General features: G+C 32.2%; 1 protein-coding gene across 1 annotated transcript; it reads left to right on the top strand.

Moving 5' to 3' along the window:
* The first annotated feature begins 743 nt into the window (after positions 1–743).
* Positions 744–14,872, top strand: LOC137930219 (CD63 antigen-like). The gene is made up of 5 exons (XM_068773411.1): positions 744–1,002; positions 10,349–10,537; positions 10,880–11,050; positions 13,634–13,891; positions 14,328–14,872. Exons 1-5 carry the CDS (start codon positions 928–930, stop codon positions 14,508–14,510), a joined length of 876 nt encoding a protein of 291 aa, XP_068629512.1. The 5' UTR covers positions 744–927; the 3' UTR covers positions 14,511–14,872.
* Positions 14,873–15,376: the final 504 nt, after the last annotated feature.

Genomic DNA, 15,376 nt, shown 5'->3' with positions numbered 1-15,376 from the left:
CGATCACGTGAACGTAGACCCCCGTCGAGGTTTCCGTGGATCCCTTAGGGTCCACTTTGGGATCATGATGTTAAAATTAAAGCTTTATCAACGAAATTAAGTAAATGTGAGGTGACTCCAAACATTTTATTTAATTAAAATAATGAAGACATTGAGACATTATTATGATTATATAAGCCAATATGCGCTTACTGCAAGGTATAGGTCTCCGATCCAAGAAGATCGTCATATTGTCCCGCCTTGCGCTACTCTTATCCAGCGACTTTCTGAGATTTACTATATCGACGGTGTATTTAGTATGGGGCTTATATCGTACATTGAGTACATAGAGATTCCGACAATTCTGCTTCCGCAAACCCATTTCGACGAAGCTGTAACAGTTCGAAAGTCTATATAATATTCAAGCATTATAAATTTTTTCAAGTATATTCTTATCAAAACAATTTTCAATACATAAATCTCCGTAGTTAAAAAATTTCACGCTTTTTAAAAGTTATCAATCTATTGAAAACTAAGTAAAAATTGTTTTTATTTCATAAATATTTCAAATAGATTCGTTTTATTATATCTCACAAGATGCAACAAAATGTGTATTTAATATAAAAATACAGTGTAAATTCTTTTTGATTTACTATCTCGCAATAGAGATTATATACATGTGCTAAAAATAGCTGTCAGGTAGAAAGAGAACATAGAAGCACTCGCGAGTACGCAAATCAACGCGCGGCATTTACAATAACACTTCGCGTTAGTTAATTGGCTAAAGAAAAATCGTTTTCATGGCATTGTGTAGTCTGCCTGCGAGTGCGGAGGCGATACCTTATCACCGTTGATAACAAGTGTTTGCCCTGAAACATCGCTTTAATACTTTAGTATTGTTTCAAGTTTCACGAAGTGTACATACGCGAAGCGAAGAATTGTGTGAAAATGGCGCAGAATAACCTCGAAGTGGGAATGAGGTGTATTAAATATATGCTATTGTGTGTCACAGCGATATTCGTGGTGAGTTTTAAGTTTAATTTTTTTTCGTATCGTATTTTATGCGTCACAATTCCTTGCTTATCTGTATTCGTGTTAATATCTGACGTTTATCTGTGGGTTTAAAGTATTTTTGATCGTTTACGCGTCGATATTACTTGGCAGCCTTTATTGGCATTAATTTCTTTACCCTTGCTCAACTACGCTTATGCAAGCGTTATTATAATTATTTAGGGCTTATCGAAATGTAGTACTTTTACATTTTACGTAATTATTAGTATGCGTGACGTCATATTTTCGTCTTGCAACAGTTTACATTAGGAAAACATAAGGAGTGGTGTGTGACGTCATTTGTGTAAATTACCTTATATAGTGCCACTTCGGAAATATTATCAAAACAAGTTATAACCAAGTACAAACGAAACTAATGTAGGCAATGAAAGTGCAGGATAATTTGATGTACAGATATAATTCACATGTGTGTGTGGACGTTAAATGAACCATGAGCACACAATTTAATGCGCGGCATATATGATATCCGATGTCCATTGAGTGTTCTTAATTTGGAATCAAGGTTATACGACACTATATAGGTCTAGGTTCAGACAATCATCTTCTGCCTTAAAGAGAATAATAGAACGTAATCGGCCATTAAACTGCGGATTAGTTCTTTCAGATTGGTTTTCAGGTTGGTAGGACGTTCACAGCCAGACATAGGCCTTCTCTAAAAAATTAATAATGACATCCAGCTGCCTTATGCGACGTGAACTTGCCGGCCCGTGGCCTCCACTTTCGATCCTCAAAGCCTTAACGTTCATCTGTTACGGTGCAATATAGTCTGCCTTTTCAACTTGCCAACCAACTAGGCTATGTAGCCTAATCAGACATACAGATATCTGTAACATATAATTTTTATTTAAAGCCTTCATTTAGTTACGAAAAAAAGAAGTCGAAGGTTGTGCTCGATTGAATAACGTATTTAAGTAAGGAACCATTTCTAAAAAAATATTACTTGCATTACCCTACGCCGTAAATTTTACAATTAAATAGATTTAAAATATATAAATTAGCAGTTCTTATAATTGTATTATTACTAAAAAACCTATATAGTTACTCTTATGAAATCTATTAATGAACAATTACACACGCAATATGTATCGCGCGACCTTATTAATTATTCTTAGGCTTTCAGGGGGATCCTGAATAGCCTCTCTCGTATTGTGTCTGTCTTTTATGCAATATGTGCGTCAAAAAACCTAAAATATACAACCTGATTAGTTATAGGTGTAAAAGCTATAAAGGAGTGAATGTATAGCTCATTTGCTGTCAATCAATGTATAGTAAGCCCTATTTAAAATCAATGATTTCAAATCATTAATAACGTAATGATAATATAGTAATAAAAAGCGTTTTCAAATTTCGTATTACTTGTTATTAAAATAAATAATTGTTTACTATTCCTGCAAACTTTGTACTGCCAGAAGGTTTTGACGTATCGCATTCCAATAGAAACAAATTAATTAAAACTAACATATTTCATAGTGATCACTTTATATATAGTGATTGAAAATAGGTTAAAAATCGTTTTTTTTATTTTTACTGAAAAACTTGATATAAACCTAGCCATTTAAAGCTTTTACACCTATCTAATCACCCTGTTATTTACTTAACGTGATGATATAAATCAATCACGGTATGTGATACCAGCCGCATATAATAGTGTGTTACACAGATGTGTAACTGAATATCCCGCATAACTACATATGTCCTTTGCTTAGAGATATATTGTCATGTATTAATTAAGACAGTAATTTCAATAACCTTTGTACGTTAAAGCCATGGGATATGTGATATATATATATATATATATATATATATATATATATATAGCACGTATCTATTTAGATTGTCTGTACCAAAAAGTATCGTCCGATACACCATACACAATACCATAAACACTTCTACAAAAGCCAAGGTATCTAGAATCTAGAATGTTATATCTTGATCAATTTAACGGCTCTACTTTGGCCTTAATATTTCTTAGTTCGTCTTCATACCGGTTGTTTGATATTGGATTATAGATTTACTAAGTATTATAGTAGTTCAGCAAAGGTCACCCTTAGACAGAAAATCGATGCTTTTAAATTGTATTACTGGCGCAGTATGACAACGATCGAACGCGAAACTTCTCGATGCTAACGAAACTGAAAATGGACATCATTCAACGTCTCTACAACGTATATAACGTTATTTTGTTACATTTCTCGTATGATTATAACACGTAATGCCTGATAGCGACTTGGAAAGTGGAAGATAAGAGACCGAGCAGGCGAAATAACAAATTTTGGTCATATCGGAAGTAGTTACAGCTGCTATTACCAATTAAAACTGTAATACATCAAAAAATGAAACGCAGCTGATTGAGACAGCTAAATGAAATCCATAGGAGGTTTGATGATCAGCAGTGAAGCAAACTATATGAGAAAGGTGAAGAAACAAAGACACGTCTAAACGAATTTTAAGAATATTATTATCAATATCATTTTTATACCATTATCTCCGGACATAGACCTCTTCCATAGATTTCCAAAAGAACCTGCGTGAATCCTGCATTTTCCGATAACTTTACCAAGGTCGTCTGTCCAACATGGGAATGGATTTTCTACGCTGCACTTGCAGGTCCGTGGTCTACACTCCAGTATCTTCATCAACATCATGTCAGCGAATAAACGCACGTCTTGCGCTACGCCCGTCCAGCGACTTTGACTCGGGCCAACCCACACTGCGTTCTCCGGATTGATATCGCCACAGAAGAACCTTTCCGCCCCACTGGCTATCAGTTGCACGATTATATACTCATCGTTAAATAAGGCTTTGACGATTGCATTCAGATCTACGAAAGAAAACATTGATTTCTTAAAATAGAACAATAAACAAGTTAGTCGCTGTATTGTTTAGCCATCTGATACACGAGCGCAAACTCAATGCTACACATAATTTTGTATTCAATGTAAGAATCTATTTTACTTTGTATTATTACAAACAGCTCTTTGAAAAATCCTCCTAAATAAATAAACTAATATATAAATATACATATATATATGTGTGTATATATATGTATATATATGTGTGCGTATATATATATATATATATATATATATATATATATATATATATATATATATATAAATAAACTAATCCTCAGTTTTACCTTTATATCAAATAATAGACCGAAATAAAAAAAAAAACTTTACAATTCGATGACTCATTACATTAATGTTAACTTTCCCTAACCCGTTGCTATGTAAAACAAAAACCTAATGTGTTTTTCATGTCTTTACTAATATTATAAAATGGTGTAACTTGTAGGTAATTTTTGTTCGGTAAATTGAATGTCGATAAATTTTTATAAAGGTTTTGTTGAAAAAAAAAGGCTTTTTAACTTTTTACTTAAGATACAAATAATGCATTGTTTAATTACAATTACTAATTATTGCGAAATAATTGCGTAAATGTGAACAAATTAAATTTAAATTTTGTTTAAATGCTATATTAGTCGAGGTGTTGTAATTATTAAGTATGAATGTATGTACTGTTATCAATCAGGTAATTTTCTTTTATGCATCAAAATTATTATTCACCCATGATAACGGTTGTTGATTTGATTTTAATTTGTACATCAATTAACCTGAATCATAAAATCGCTGGATAAATTCTTTAACGATTCAATTTAATGAAGTAATAAGTAATGGACTAATTTGATATTATATGTCATAACTAAACCAGGATTTTAATAGAATTCTGCTATAACATAGTTGTGTTTTGTTATAGATAACGTCACTTTACGCTCATAGTTGTCCACTGCAAGGCGTAGGCTTTCCTCAAAGATATCTTAAGTGAATATAACTTGCTATATATACAAGCGATATTGCGGACAACCTTGCAAGAAAGAAATTGAAAAGTAGAAACCATGATAATGTAACTAACAATTGGAGTTGAAGGTCCTCATTGTTTTCGTGGCAAGAACTATGTTTAAATTTACATGGTGTTAAACTTAAATTATACTTTATATATTAGGAGGACAGGAAAGTAAAGTCGCTTTCTTAAGTTAAATTCACACGACTACATTTTTAACAAGTTTTTATTTCTATTCAACAATACATTCACCTTCGTTATCAACAACCTTTTGCCATCTAGTATACGTCTTCCAATTACATAATGAGCTATCAAATGACAACCAAATATCGACATGCACAGAAACGACATTACTTTCTGTTCCCCCTGATATAATCAGTTTAATATTAAAAATCAAACTAAATCAATTCTATTTCAAGTTTTAACTTTATTAACAACATTTCACTTGTATTATTTGAAGTTGTTGTTTCAATACGGCAACAGAGAGGGGGAGATAATTATATTCAATTTGCTGATAAAAAGCTAATAGGTGCACAACACAAAGAAAACGAAATTTTCTTGTCACGTCAATTCTTTGTTTGTTTTATTACTTTTGTGGTTCGTACAGTTCAACATGAGAAATGCGAGTATCTAAATTAAATTCAAAAGATTATTATATATCTTTTAGGTGTAAATAATAAATAATATGTAATTATGTTATAAAGGCAGGCTACTTATTGCGCAGAAATAATGGCTGCTAGGGTGTATGACGTCAAGCTGTAAGGTGGACAGATGACTTTGGTAACATCATCGAAAAACGCAGGATGCAGGCCGTTTTTAACTGGTTTTATTAGGAATTGATATCTATAGTGCAGGCATATATCCAGCAGTGGATCCTTAGGATAGAATAGGTAAAAAAAATTCTGCAAATTGACGCCTCTTTCATCATTACTGACCCTTCGGACACCGACTGTAAGGCATAAATCTTCTTTAAAGATCGTCACAATCACCAGTCTTGCCCTTCCTACATCTAGCGATTACGCGACCGTAACGATGTCGTCCGTCAACATTGTTTGAGGCCTACGTTTGCCACGTCTCGTGTTCTTTACTCGTTTAAGCCCCTCTATTTGGTTCCAAATCATTACCAATCCATTCAAAGGTCTTTAAAATATCATTGAATATGATAATACCGCCTATTATATTTCTGTTTTATAGGAATGTTTCTATTTTATATTTATAGCTTGTTGTACAGATGTAAAATAAACTATATTCATATTGTTATTAATATATCCTTATGTAAAACAATTTGTACATGACAACAATGTATTAGCATACGAGACTCGTCGAGCCTTGAAAGAACGCCGTAAAAATATCTAACCACAGCTAAACAGATTTCATTTACAACTGCTCGTTAATGTAACACCGTGTTAATTAACGTAATAATCACTGAACAATAACGCTAGTATGCTTAACGATAACAGACCAACATTATCGAACGAGCATAATTTAAAATTTCGCTGAAAACAACATTGATGCAAACATCACATGTAGTATAAACGCGATAGTTTATTTACAATTTGAATCACCATCTTCATGATTCTTGTGGAAAATCCACAGCTGGGCATTGGCCTGCCTCATATATTTTCAATAAGATGAAAGCGGCTTGCGTCCAACGTCGTTCAAACTACTTTAACAAGGTGTCTTTAAGAGCACGGACCGTCAAACGCACCGTAGGACGTCCACACGTATGATAGATTAACGAACAGCTATATTATGAAATGATATTATGTTGGATTGATTATAATTAAATAGTTCGGGAATACTGCATCAGTAAGTCCTGGGTAGAAGACCCTAAGGTTTTTGAAAGACAATGGAAGCAGGCCACTTCGAATGGGTTATATTGGAAATCTACGAGAGCGACCAGTGTCCGGCAGTAGATGTCCTGATGCTGAAATGATAATGATGAAGCCCTAAGTTTAATGAAGACGGAAGCCAAACACAAAGTCTGGCACCAATCGGTGTAACATAACTCCTGAAGATGCCCCGTGGAGGGGTCAAACACGTGTTGAGTAATTTGGTGGTGGCGGTTGTGTGATTCGCGTTGTTTGCCACATACGCATTTATCAGCGGGCTGGCCGGCGATGCACTTTATTGCACGACTACCACTGCATGTGCGGAAGTGGCTAAATATTGGTCCTTTTCTTACTTAGGATGGACTTCCGCGTGGTAACGCCTGATTACATTAAATTATTACAATTTTTTACCAGAAAGGTTATTCGCGCGGATAACGTGCCCCGCAGTCTAGTCTCTGTGGTCATAGATAAAAATATAGAAGCGCTATTATAACATAATTAGCAATATTCAACTACCTTGTTTACCTAACCTTTTATGAAGCTATGGTTAATTGGCTATCTTTCCTGTAACAAGCATATACATAGTTCCTAGAAGCGTTTATAAACTCATCTCTAATTTGACAATACACGCAAAACTTATAGAGTTGTTGGTACAGATGATGTATAAAAGAAAATATTTTTGCAGAGTATACAAGCATTACGCTAAAAATTTAAAAAAAAACGGAAAATATTTTTTGTCTATTTATTTGTAATACACTAAATGTACACGTGACGAAATATTTTGAAAATATTACATTAGGCTAGTAGTTACATCAATTTGTCGGATCAAATTTGTTTGTCACTTGACACTGATATTTATCCTGTACAATCTTTTCTTGTCTTTGACATTTGTGCAAAGACAAGAAAATGTGGTGCAGGATAATGAAGATTACTCCGTATCCAACAGCTTACGACCTTCTGCAACTAAGACATCGATGCGAGGACATTTATTATTTTAATTTTATATAAATATATTATTATACATAGTGATTTGTTATACGTGTACAATTTTTAAAGGGGGAACTAATCCTATATTGCTTTTGAAGATGTTTATGCTGTTAGCCTTAAGACTTTTACAGCTTCATCGATACTGAGTTCACGGAGCGGAAGGGTCCGTGAACTATATACGGGAACTCATCCAGAATTAGCCTGCCTATATATAGTGATCACTTTGAAATATGTTACAATAATTATTTCTTTCTAATTGAATGCGACAAGCCAATTGCTTCTAATAATACAGTCTGCAGGGACGGATAGTATAACAATGATTAATTTTTAAAAAGTTTTTTATGTGTAAAGTTATTAATACTTTAATAATTTCTGAAACCTTTGATTTTTGGATAGAATGATATACTAATTGTCAGCAAATGAGCAATTCATTTAACCTGTTACAGCTTATACATCTATAACCAATCTCTTCAATTTATTTAAACAGTATTTAAGTTTTATAATGTCTCAATGATTAAACGTTATTATAAAACTGATAGAGTAAATATTTAAATAAATTATCAGTAAAATACGAAATAAACTGTTGTTTAATAATTATACCATATGCAGGAAGAAAAGTTATGTTTTATTTTACTGTATATTACATTTTATGGAATTAAAAAATGAAAACAAGAAATAAAATGTATTTTTACGTAAAATGACTGAAATTTTATACAATTATTGTCTCGTGATTAGATGGCGGTCGTCTCCGACCTTGGGGCGTGAGGCGAGGTCGTAGCGGACGTGCGGTCATTCCTCACGCTATTGATTTTCCACGCTACTCACCTCACTTCTACCTTGTAATGACTACTTAGCCGATACACTTCGTACATTATTCTTCGGAATTGTCTCAGCTAATTGTATTATTTTGTGTAGTGCTTTAACAACGAACGCAGTATTATGAAATAGCCAATTTGTATTAAACTTATTGATGAGTTATGAAAAATTTGCTTAATTTCCAACTTTTACAAAATGCATAATTTTAGCTATAGGCCCACTCCATATATTTCCAATAGGACCAGTTGGAAGTAACTTGCAACCAGCATGTTTTAGCGAGTTTAACAAGATCATCTGTAGTCCACTTAGTGGGCAGTCGCTCAAAGCTGCGCTTTCCTTAGTAATATTATTTATATCAAAAATGCTATTGGCATTTACGACTTTTTACACTTTTTTATGTCAAGGTTAATAATCCTGATAAATCATATTCATTACAATGTATTGTAGGATTTCCTTCATGGCACCGTACTAGAGTCACAGTGGTACTAACATCAATGGCTTCCTTCTAAAGAAACTTAACACCATCTGTAAAGTAGTACTTCTAATTTGAAAGTGTTGTATTAAAAATATGGATTTATTTAAATTACTTAAGCAAAACGCTACAATTAGTAATCAAGTTTAAAATTAACAATTAAATGTATGTATTAAGCTTTTTAAATTATTTTCTTATAGCACAGATGTTAAAAATTATATTAATCAAATTTTCGTAAACTTTAAGCTTTTCTCTCTCATTTACTAAGCAAAATTTGAATTTAGAAAAAAATCTTTTTCTTTTTAACACTACGAACTGTCCGAAATGAAATTATTAGCCATGTGTGCATAATGAGTTTAAAGCCTTAATAAATTTTTGAATGCGAATAATTTTTAATGGTTGGGATTTGTGTTGTTTTACATAATATAGAGGCAATTATGCGTATTTTTTAAGTTATAATGGGGTACGGTTGATTACAATGATATATTGAGATATTAAAAACATTTAAGTAATAGGTATTCTACTATGAAGGCATTCACGTTTCTTAATTAAGAGAAAGCATTTTTAATTCCAATAACAATACCAATTGTTCTTGAAACAATGTTTTTACGTAGTTAATATCTTGCTACGACTATTCAAGGTGGAGGGTTAACTATTTATTTTGAGTAACACCATATCACATACTATTTTATTATAATCATCCTATTGTCACTACAGTTTACAGTTTGCTACATACTTTCTCATAACTTTAATAGGTAATTAATAAAGTATAATTGTTTATGTATTTAGACTGCAGATGCAACAAATGAATAATTTTGATAATACTAAACCAATAAAAAATAGCTGTTTTTCTTGGTATTATATCGCTTTAAAGTATTGCTTATAACAGCTATTCGCAGAAACGCTATATTTTATCTTTCAATGAGGAAAGAATTGCATTTTTTATCACTATCATCAATGAGTTGCACCAAGGTTGTTCAAACATAATTACCACTTTAATATACTGTCAAAAACTTGACACTCGCTTCTTAAGTTTTATTTTGTTTTTGTAAGATATGAACGTCAATACTTTCCATTTATTTATTAACATGTCAATCTCCGAAGACGCGCTGAGGCTTCCGAAGGAGCCTATGAGGTTAGTAAATGAAAAATTAAAGGAGATATAGTATTGATAATGACGAAAAAAATTAAAACGTTCTAAAGTGCTCCAGTTACATAATGTGAAATTATTGTACGTAGAAAATAGTCTACTTTACAAGTACAAATACAGGGAAGTGAGGATCTTTTAAACAGATCTTTAACAGATTAAAAACCGTTTAAAGAAATCATTAAATGTATTTTTTTATAGTTGACATCAGCGCTCATAATCTCAGTTGGAACAACAATCTACGCGATCTATCACGATGTCTCCTACTTCTTGGATGACCAGCTCTTCTCCCCGGCCACCTTTATTATCGTGATCGGTGTTATCATGCTCTTCGTGTCACTCTTCGGTTGCATTGGTGCCTTGAAAGAGAGTACTTGCCTGGTTAACATTGTAAGTATATTTTATAGCATTGTAAAGTAAATAATATCCTTAATTTCGAAATGAAGCATTGTTTGGTGAGACTTCCTTATATATTTCATGAAGCAACAGTGCCTTATCTTGCGCTAGATAAATGTTATTTAACTTATTGATGCCTTATTCATGTCAATAATATTAAGAGGTGGTATAGATATGAATTTTTAATCCTACCAGGATCTTTTAATCTGTGTTGAAATCCACAGGTGCAAAACGATTTCCTAGCTTTGAGAGGCTTCTATGGAACGTAATAATTGTATGATGAAAAATGTAAATAACATTTATAATACATATTAATGTTTCTTTTTCACCTTTCAGTTCGCTGTAATTCTCAGCGTGGTGTTGGTACTAGAGATTGCTGCTGCAGCGACTGCGTATGCCATGCGTTCCCAGGTGTCCAGAATTCTCGATGAAAACCTTAGAGCTACGCTGCCTTTTTACTATCAGAACCCAGAAATCCAGGACGCTTACGACTTTGTTCAGAGTAGGGTATGTTCTTTTAATATTCACGATTTTAGATATTTACAACTAGTGTTATGAAGCTTTATAGACCTCAATAATAACTAAATCAATACAACGTATTGATATAAAGAGGATTATTTAGTCAACACTGTTTTCGAACTTTTTGGTATTAACTAACTTCTTGCTCGTATTTTCGCTTCTATTCTAAATGTCTAATTTAGTGTTGTAATTATCTTTGGCGGTAGCAGCCTTTAATTTTTGTGTACTATCTATTTAAATCCTTATTCATTATTGCGCTAGTTAACATTCTTAGCAATAAGTTGTTATTGTAATAAGTTAAGTTATATGTAGTTCTGAATTTCATCTTTCACCACAATAAGAAAAAACAGCGTTCTTTAAAGTCTGTGAATTATTTTCCTAAATTCATTTCGAAGATTATGCAGAATGGAAATAATAAAGTATTGTGTTAGCGTTATCAATGAATAACAAATTTAATTTATCGGTGCGATCACATTTCAGATTAACGTAAATGTTAATGTTACTGTTGGGTAAAAAATTTCTGTGTATAATAAAATTTTTGTAACGTTTTTAGACATTATACTGTTTTTTAAATTGTGTTAAGGAGATTTTTCGGAAGTGTATCTACAAACCCTGTGGAAGAGTAATTACCAAAATTATTAATGACATAGGCAGCGATGATGTTAAGTTTATTATAAACAAATCAAACTGACAAGTGTTGTCACAGGACAAAGTCTGGATGAAATCAACATTTGCGATGAGACTACCCAATGTTTTTAATTTTTTTGGCCTATTTCATTAATTTTATTTATATCCTGTTGATGTACAATAAAGAGTAAATTCGATTAATCGAGACAATACATTCGACATTGAGCGAAGAAATTAAATCCGACACATGTTTGATTAGAACTCGTTAAATCATATTACGTGCTAGACAATGTGTATGTTGATGACGATACATAATTCTTCTCATGTTTGTATGTTAGCTGTAAACATATTTCCGTTAATCCGAAAACAGCAGCCTATCTACCTCTAGCAGTTAAAGTTCCGAGGGATCAACTTTAAAGCTCTAGTGTGCTCACATCCTTAGTTGTAAATGGCAAGAGGCAAATAGAATTTGTTAACGACAATAAACTACTAGTTGTAATGGAATGAAATCATTAATTATATTATCTGGTCATAATAATAATAATAAAAGCTACTAACATTTGTCAAATTTATAACTATTTAGACCAGGGCAGGCCGAAATAATTTATAATACGGGCCATTTTTTTTAAATTTGTAATTATTCACAAACCCCAATTAAAAAAGTTTAAAATACTTTAGGTATGCAAAAAAGTATTTAAAAAATTACAGAAATTATATTCAATGATAACATATAAACAGAGGAAGAAAATAAGCACATGTTACATTTAAATATTAAACAATTAAATTTTCATGGTATTTTTTTTAATGTTTGGGTAATTGCTGACAATACTTGCAGTGATTCATTCAGACTAGTCAATACTTGCCAGTACTTGATTTCCATTCAAAGAGCTTCAGTGGCACGCGAGCCGCAGATTGGCCACTCCTGATTTAGGCAGTCAATAGCAAACGACATAGTTGAGGTCCCCTGAGCCAATATCTCCTCTCAGGGACCCTGGCGCCAGTTCACTTCTAGGAATGTCTACATATGTATATATATATATTTATTTATATACATATATATATGTATTACTATACATTATATACTACTACATATATATATATATATATATATATATATATATATATATTAAATAAAGATGTTTCTAATAAAGAAGGTTCATTATCGGAACATTTTAATTTAATTTTCTTAGACATAACAAAGAAACATGTTATTGGCGACGTAATGACTGTCACAGAAGATAAAATTCAAAATTAGCAAGATAATGTCAATTTATGCTAAACCTCAATTATTCTCTTATCTTATTAAAAACTCACAAAGACACTCCCATTAAATTCGCAACTGTGACGGCAAGATTAGAAGCCTTCGTTTGTTAATTTAATATAATATGTAGTTTTAGAAGCAGAGGGTACTAAATTTTATACATTAGCTATAATTAATACCATAAAATGCATTAAGTATTAATAATAATTTAAGGATGTGTTTACACAATCTACTTTTGTCGTTCGCTAGGTGTAGATGTTTCTTTAGCGTTTACGTTAAATGATTCTTTATACTAATGATATTGTGACGTTATTTTTACACATTTTTGTTGAACCATGCGATGTGGCAAATAAAAATGAATGCCATGGATTGTAATATGTAAGCAATGGCTGAAAATTAATTATTAATGTAAGAAACCCGGAGACTGACATTAAAATGAATATTGAAGAATATTTGGATTATTAATAAGATACGTAAGCACATCTTTGCTTACCAATTATTGATTCGTACTTTAATCATTCGTCTATTACATTTGTTTAAAAAAGTGCGATTGACTGATAGCTACATTTAACTGTAGCTATAATACAAAAGTTATATATGCAAAGTTTAAACGTAAGAGTCTAAAAGATAACAAGTTATTGGCACCTTTGATATATAGTATTCTTATAAATGAAACGTTGCAGTTGAACTGTTGCGGTGTGGACACCTACCTCGACTGGGGCGAGGTCCCAATACCCGCTGGAGTATCCGGAATCTCCGTCGCTAACATCACGGTGCCCAACTCCTGCTGTGCACAGTCCCGGTATACAGTTATCGAAGACCTGGAAATCGCTGAATGCACCCGGCTGTATGCTAATGGATGCCTGCCCAGGGTTATTTACCTTGTGTACCAGAGTGCAGGGCTTTTGGGCGCGGGTGCTATGACAATAGCGTTTATTCAGGTATGGCGAAATTTTTGACAATTTTACTTCTATACTTTAAGATTAATTTCTGTATAGACAAAAGTCAAAGATCTTTGAGCGTTTTGAGTATATTAAACGTTAAATTTACATAAAATAATATTATCAAAGTTTGTGTGAAATAACGTAAACATATATAAAAAATAGAACCAATAATTTCTAAAGTTGTCTAGTGAAGAATTAAAAAAATATATTTATAAATAATCCGGGTACTATATTCTTTTATTTATTTATATTATTACCAACTTACGATGATAATTTATAGTCATCACTTGTTCACGTCATGAAAAGAATCAAAACGACTAACCTATAATGGCATCTTTTAATGTCTATTTTTAAATGCACTGTAATCTTAGAAAACACCCATAACCTGAACAAACTCGGATATATTATATTAAGAATTAATAATTTTTTACAGATTATTGGTATAATATTCTCGTTCTCGCTTGCAAGCTCCATTCGCCGAGCGAAAACCGAACGCGAGCGCAGACGCTGGGAGATTCAGGAGCGCATGATCAATGCCTACACGTCACTTAATCCCGATAGCGAAAAGGCTGCGCCGATTGTCTACGTTCCATTCCACGGTCAAAATACCGCTTAAAAACTTTTTTTTTTCTAGTTTGAATAACGAGCAACGAACAGATTAAAAATAATATCTGACATCTGTCAAATAAGCTATAGCTTGTAGGAATGGAAGGAAAATAGCAACTGTGTTAATTTTGAATCCAATAAGTTAGTTTTAATTACTTTAAACATCACAGTAAGTCGCGAGAGTAAGTTACGAATAGTGCGAAATTAAAATATGTTCTCTTTTGTAATATACACTTCGTATCAATATCGCAGCAGCCATAAAACCCCGTTTAAATTATAATATAAGTATTACACAATTGTTATATTTCTTTAAATGTAATTTAAGGATACAAAATATTATAACAGCATTTTTACTTAAATAAATATCATGTTTTGAAATTGTTTTTTTTTAATTCTCATTTTTACTTTTTAGCTATTTTTTATTTATTTATATCATACTTAGTCAAGTATTCAAGCCAAAAGTCAGTTAATGTAACAATTGTAATGTTAATGATAATGGAGAATTTTTAACGTATTCTGTCTTTAGTTTATTGATGTATTTTCGACGCAAAAGCCTTATTTCAACGGGAAAACATTGTCGACCGAAATATACAGATAAAGCCGATCCTGATAAGCGATATCAATGCAATGTCCTCGTTATATCAGAGCGCTAAACATGAGTAAAGTAAAGCTATGATAAGAGCTTGAGCTCATAACAATGGCACAGACATTATAGCGGCACTTTGTTTAGTTTTCTTTGAATCAATTTAAATACACGCCTACATACAAGACAATTTATATGCAATTTTATATCGATGAATTTGTTAGGGTGGAAATGAAGAAATGTAAAGAAAAATATTGATCGACTTTGCGCGAGTCAAAACATGTACAGTCGCT

Source organism: Battus philenor, unplaced genomic scaffold (assembly GCF_028537555.1).
Source record: "Battus philenor isolate CCGP_79_NKW_IND1 unplaced genomic scaffold, ilBatPhil1.0.hap1 SCAF_6, whole genome shotgun sequence".
Classification (NCBI taxonomy): domain Eukaryota; kingdom Metazoa; phylum Arthropoda; class Insecta; order Lepidoptera; family Papilionidae; genus Battus; species Battus philenor.
The sequence above is the reverse complement of the archived record's forward strand: the minus strand, read 5'-3'. Positions and strand labels throughout refer to the sequence as shown.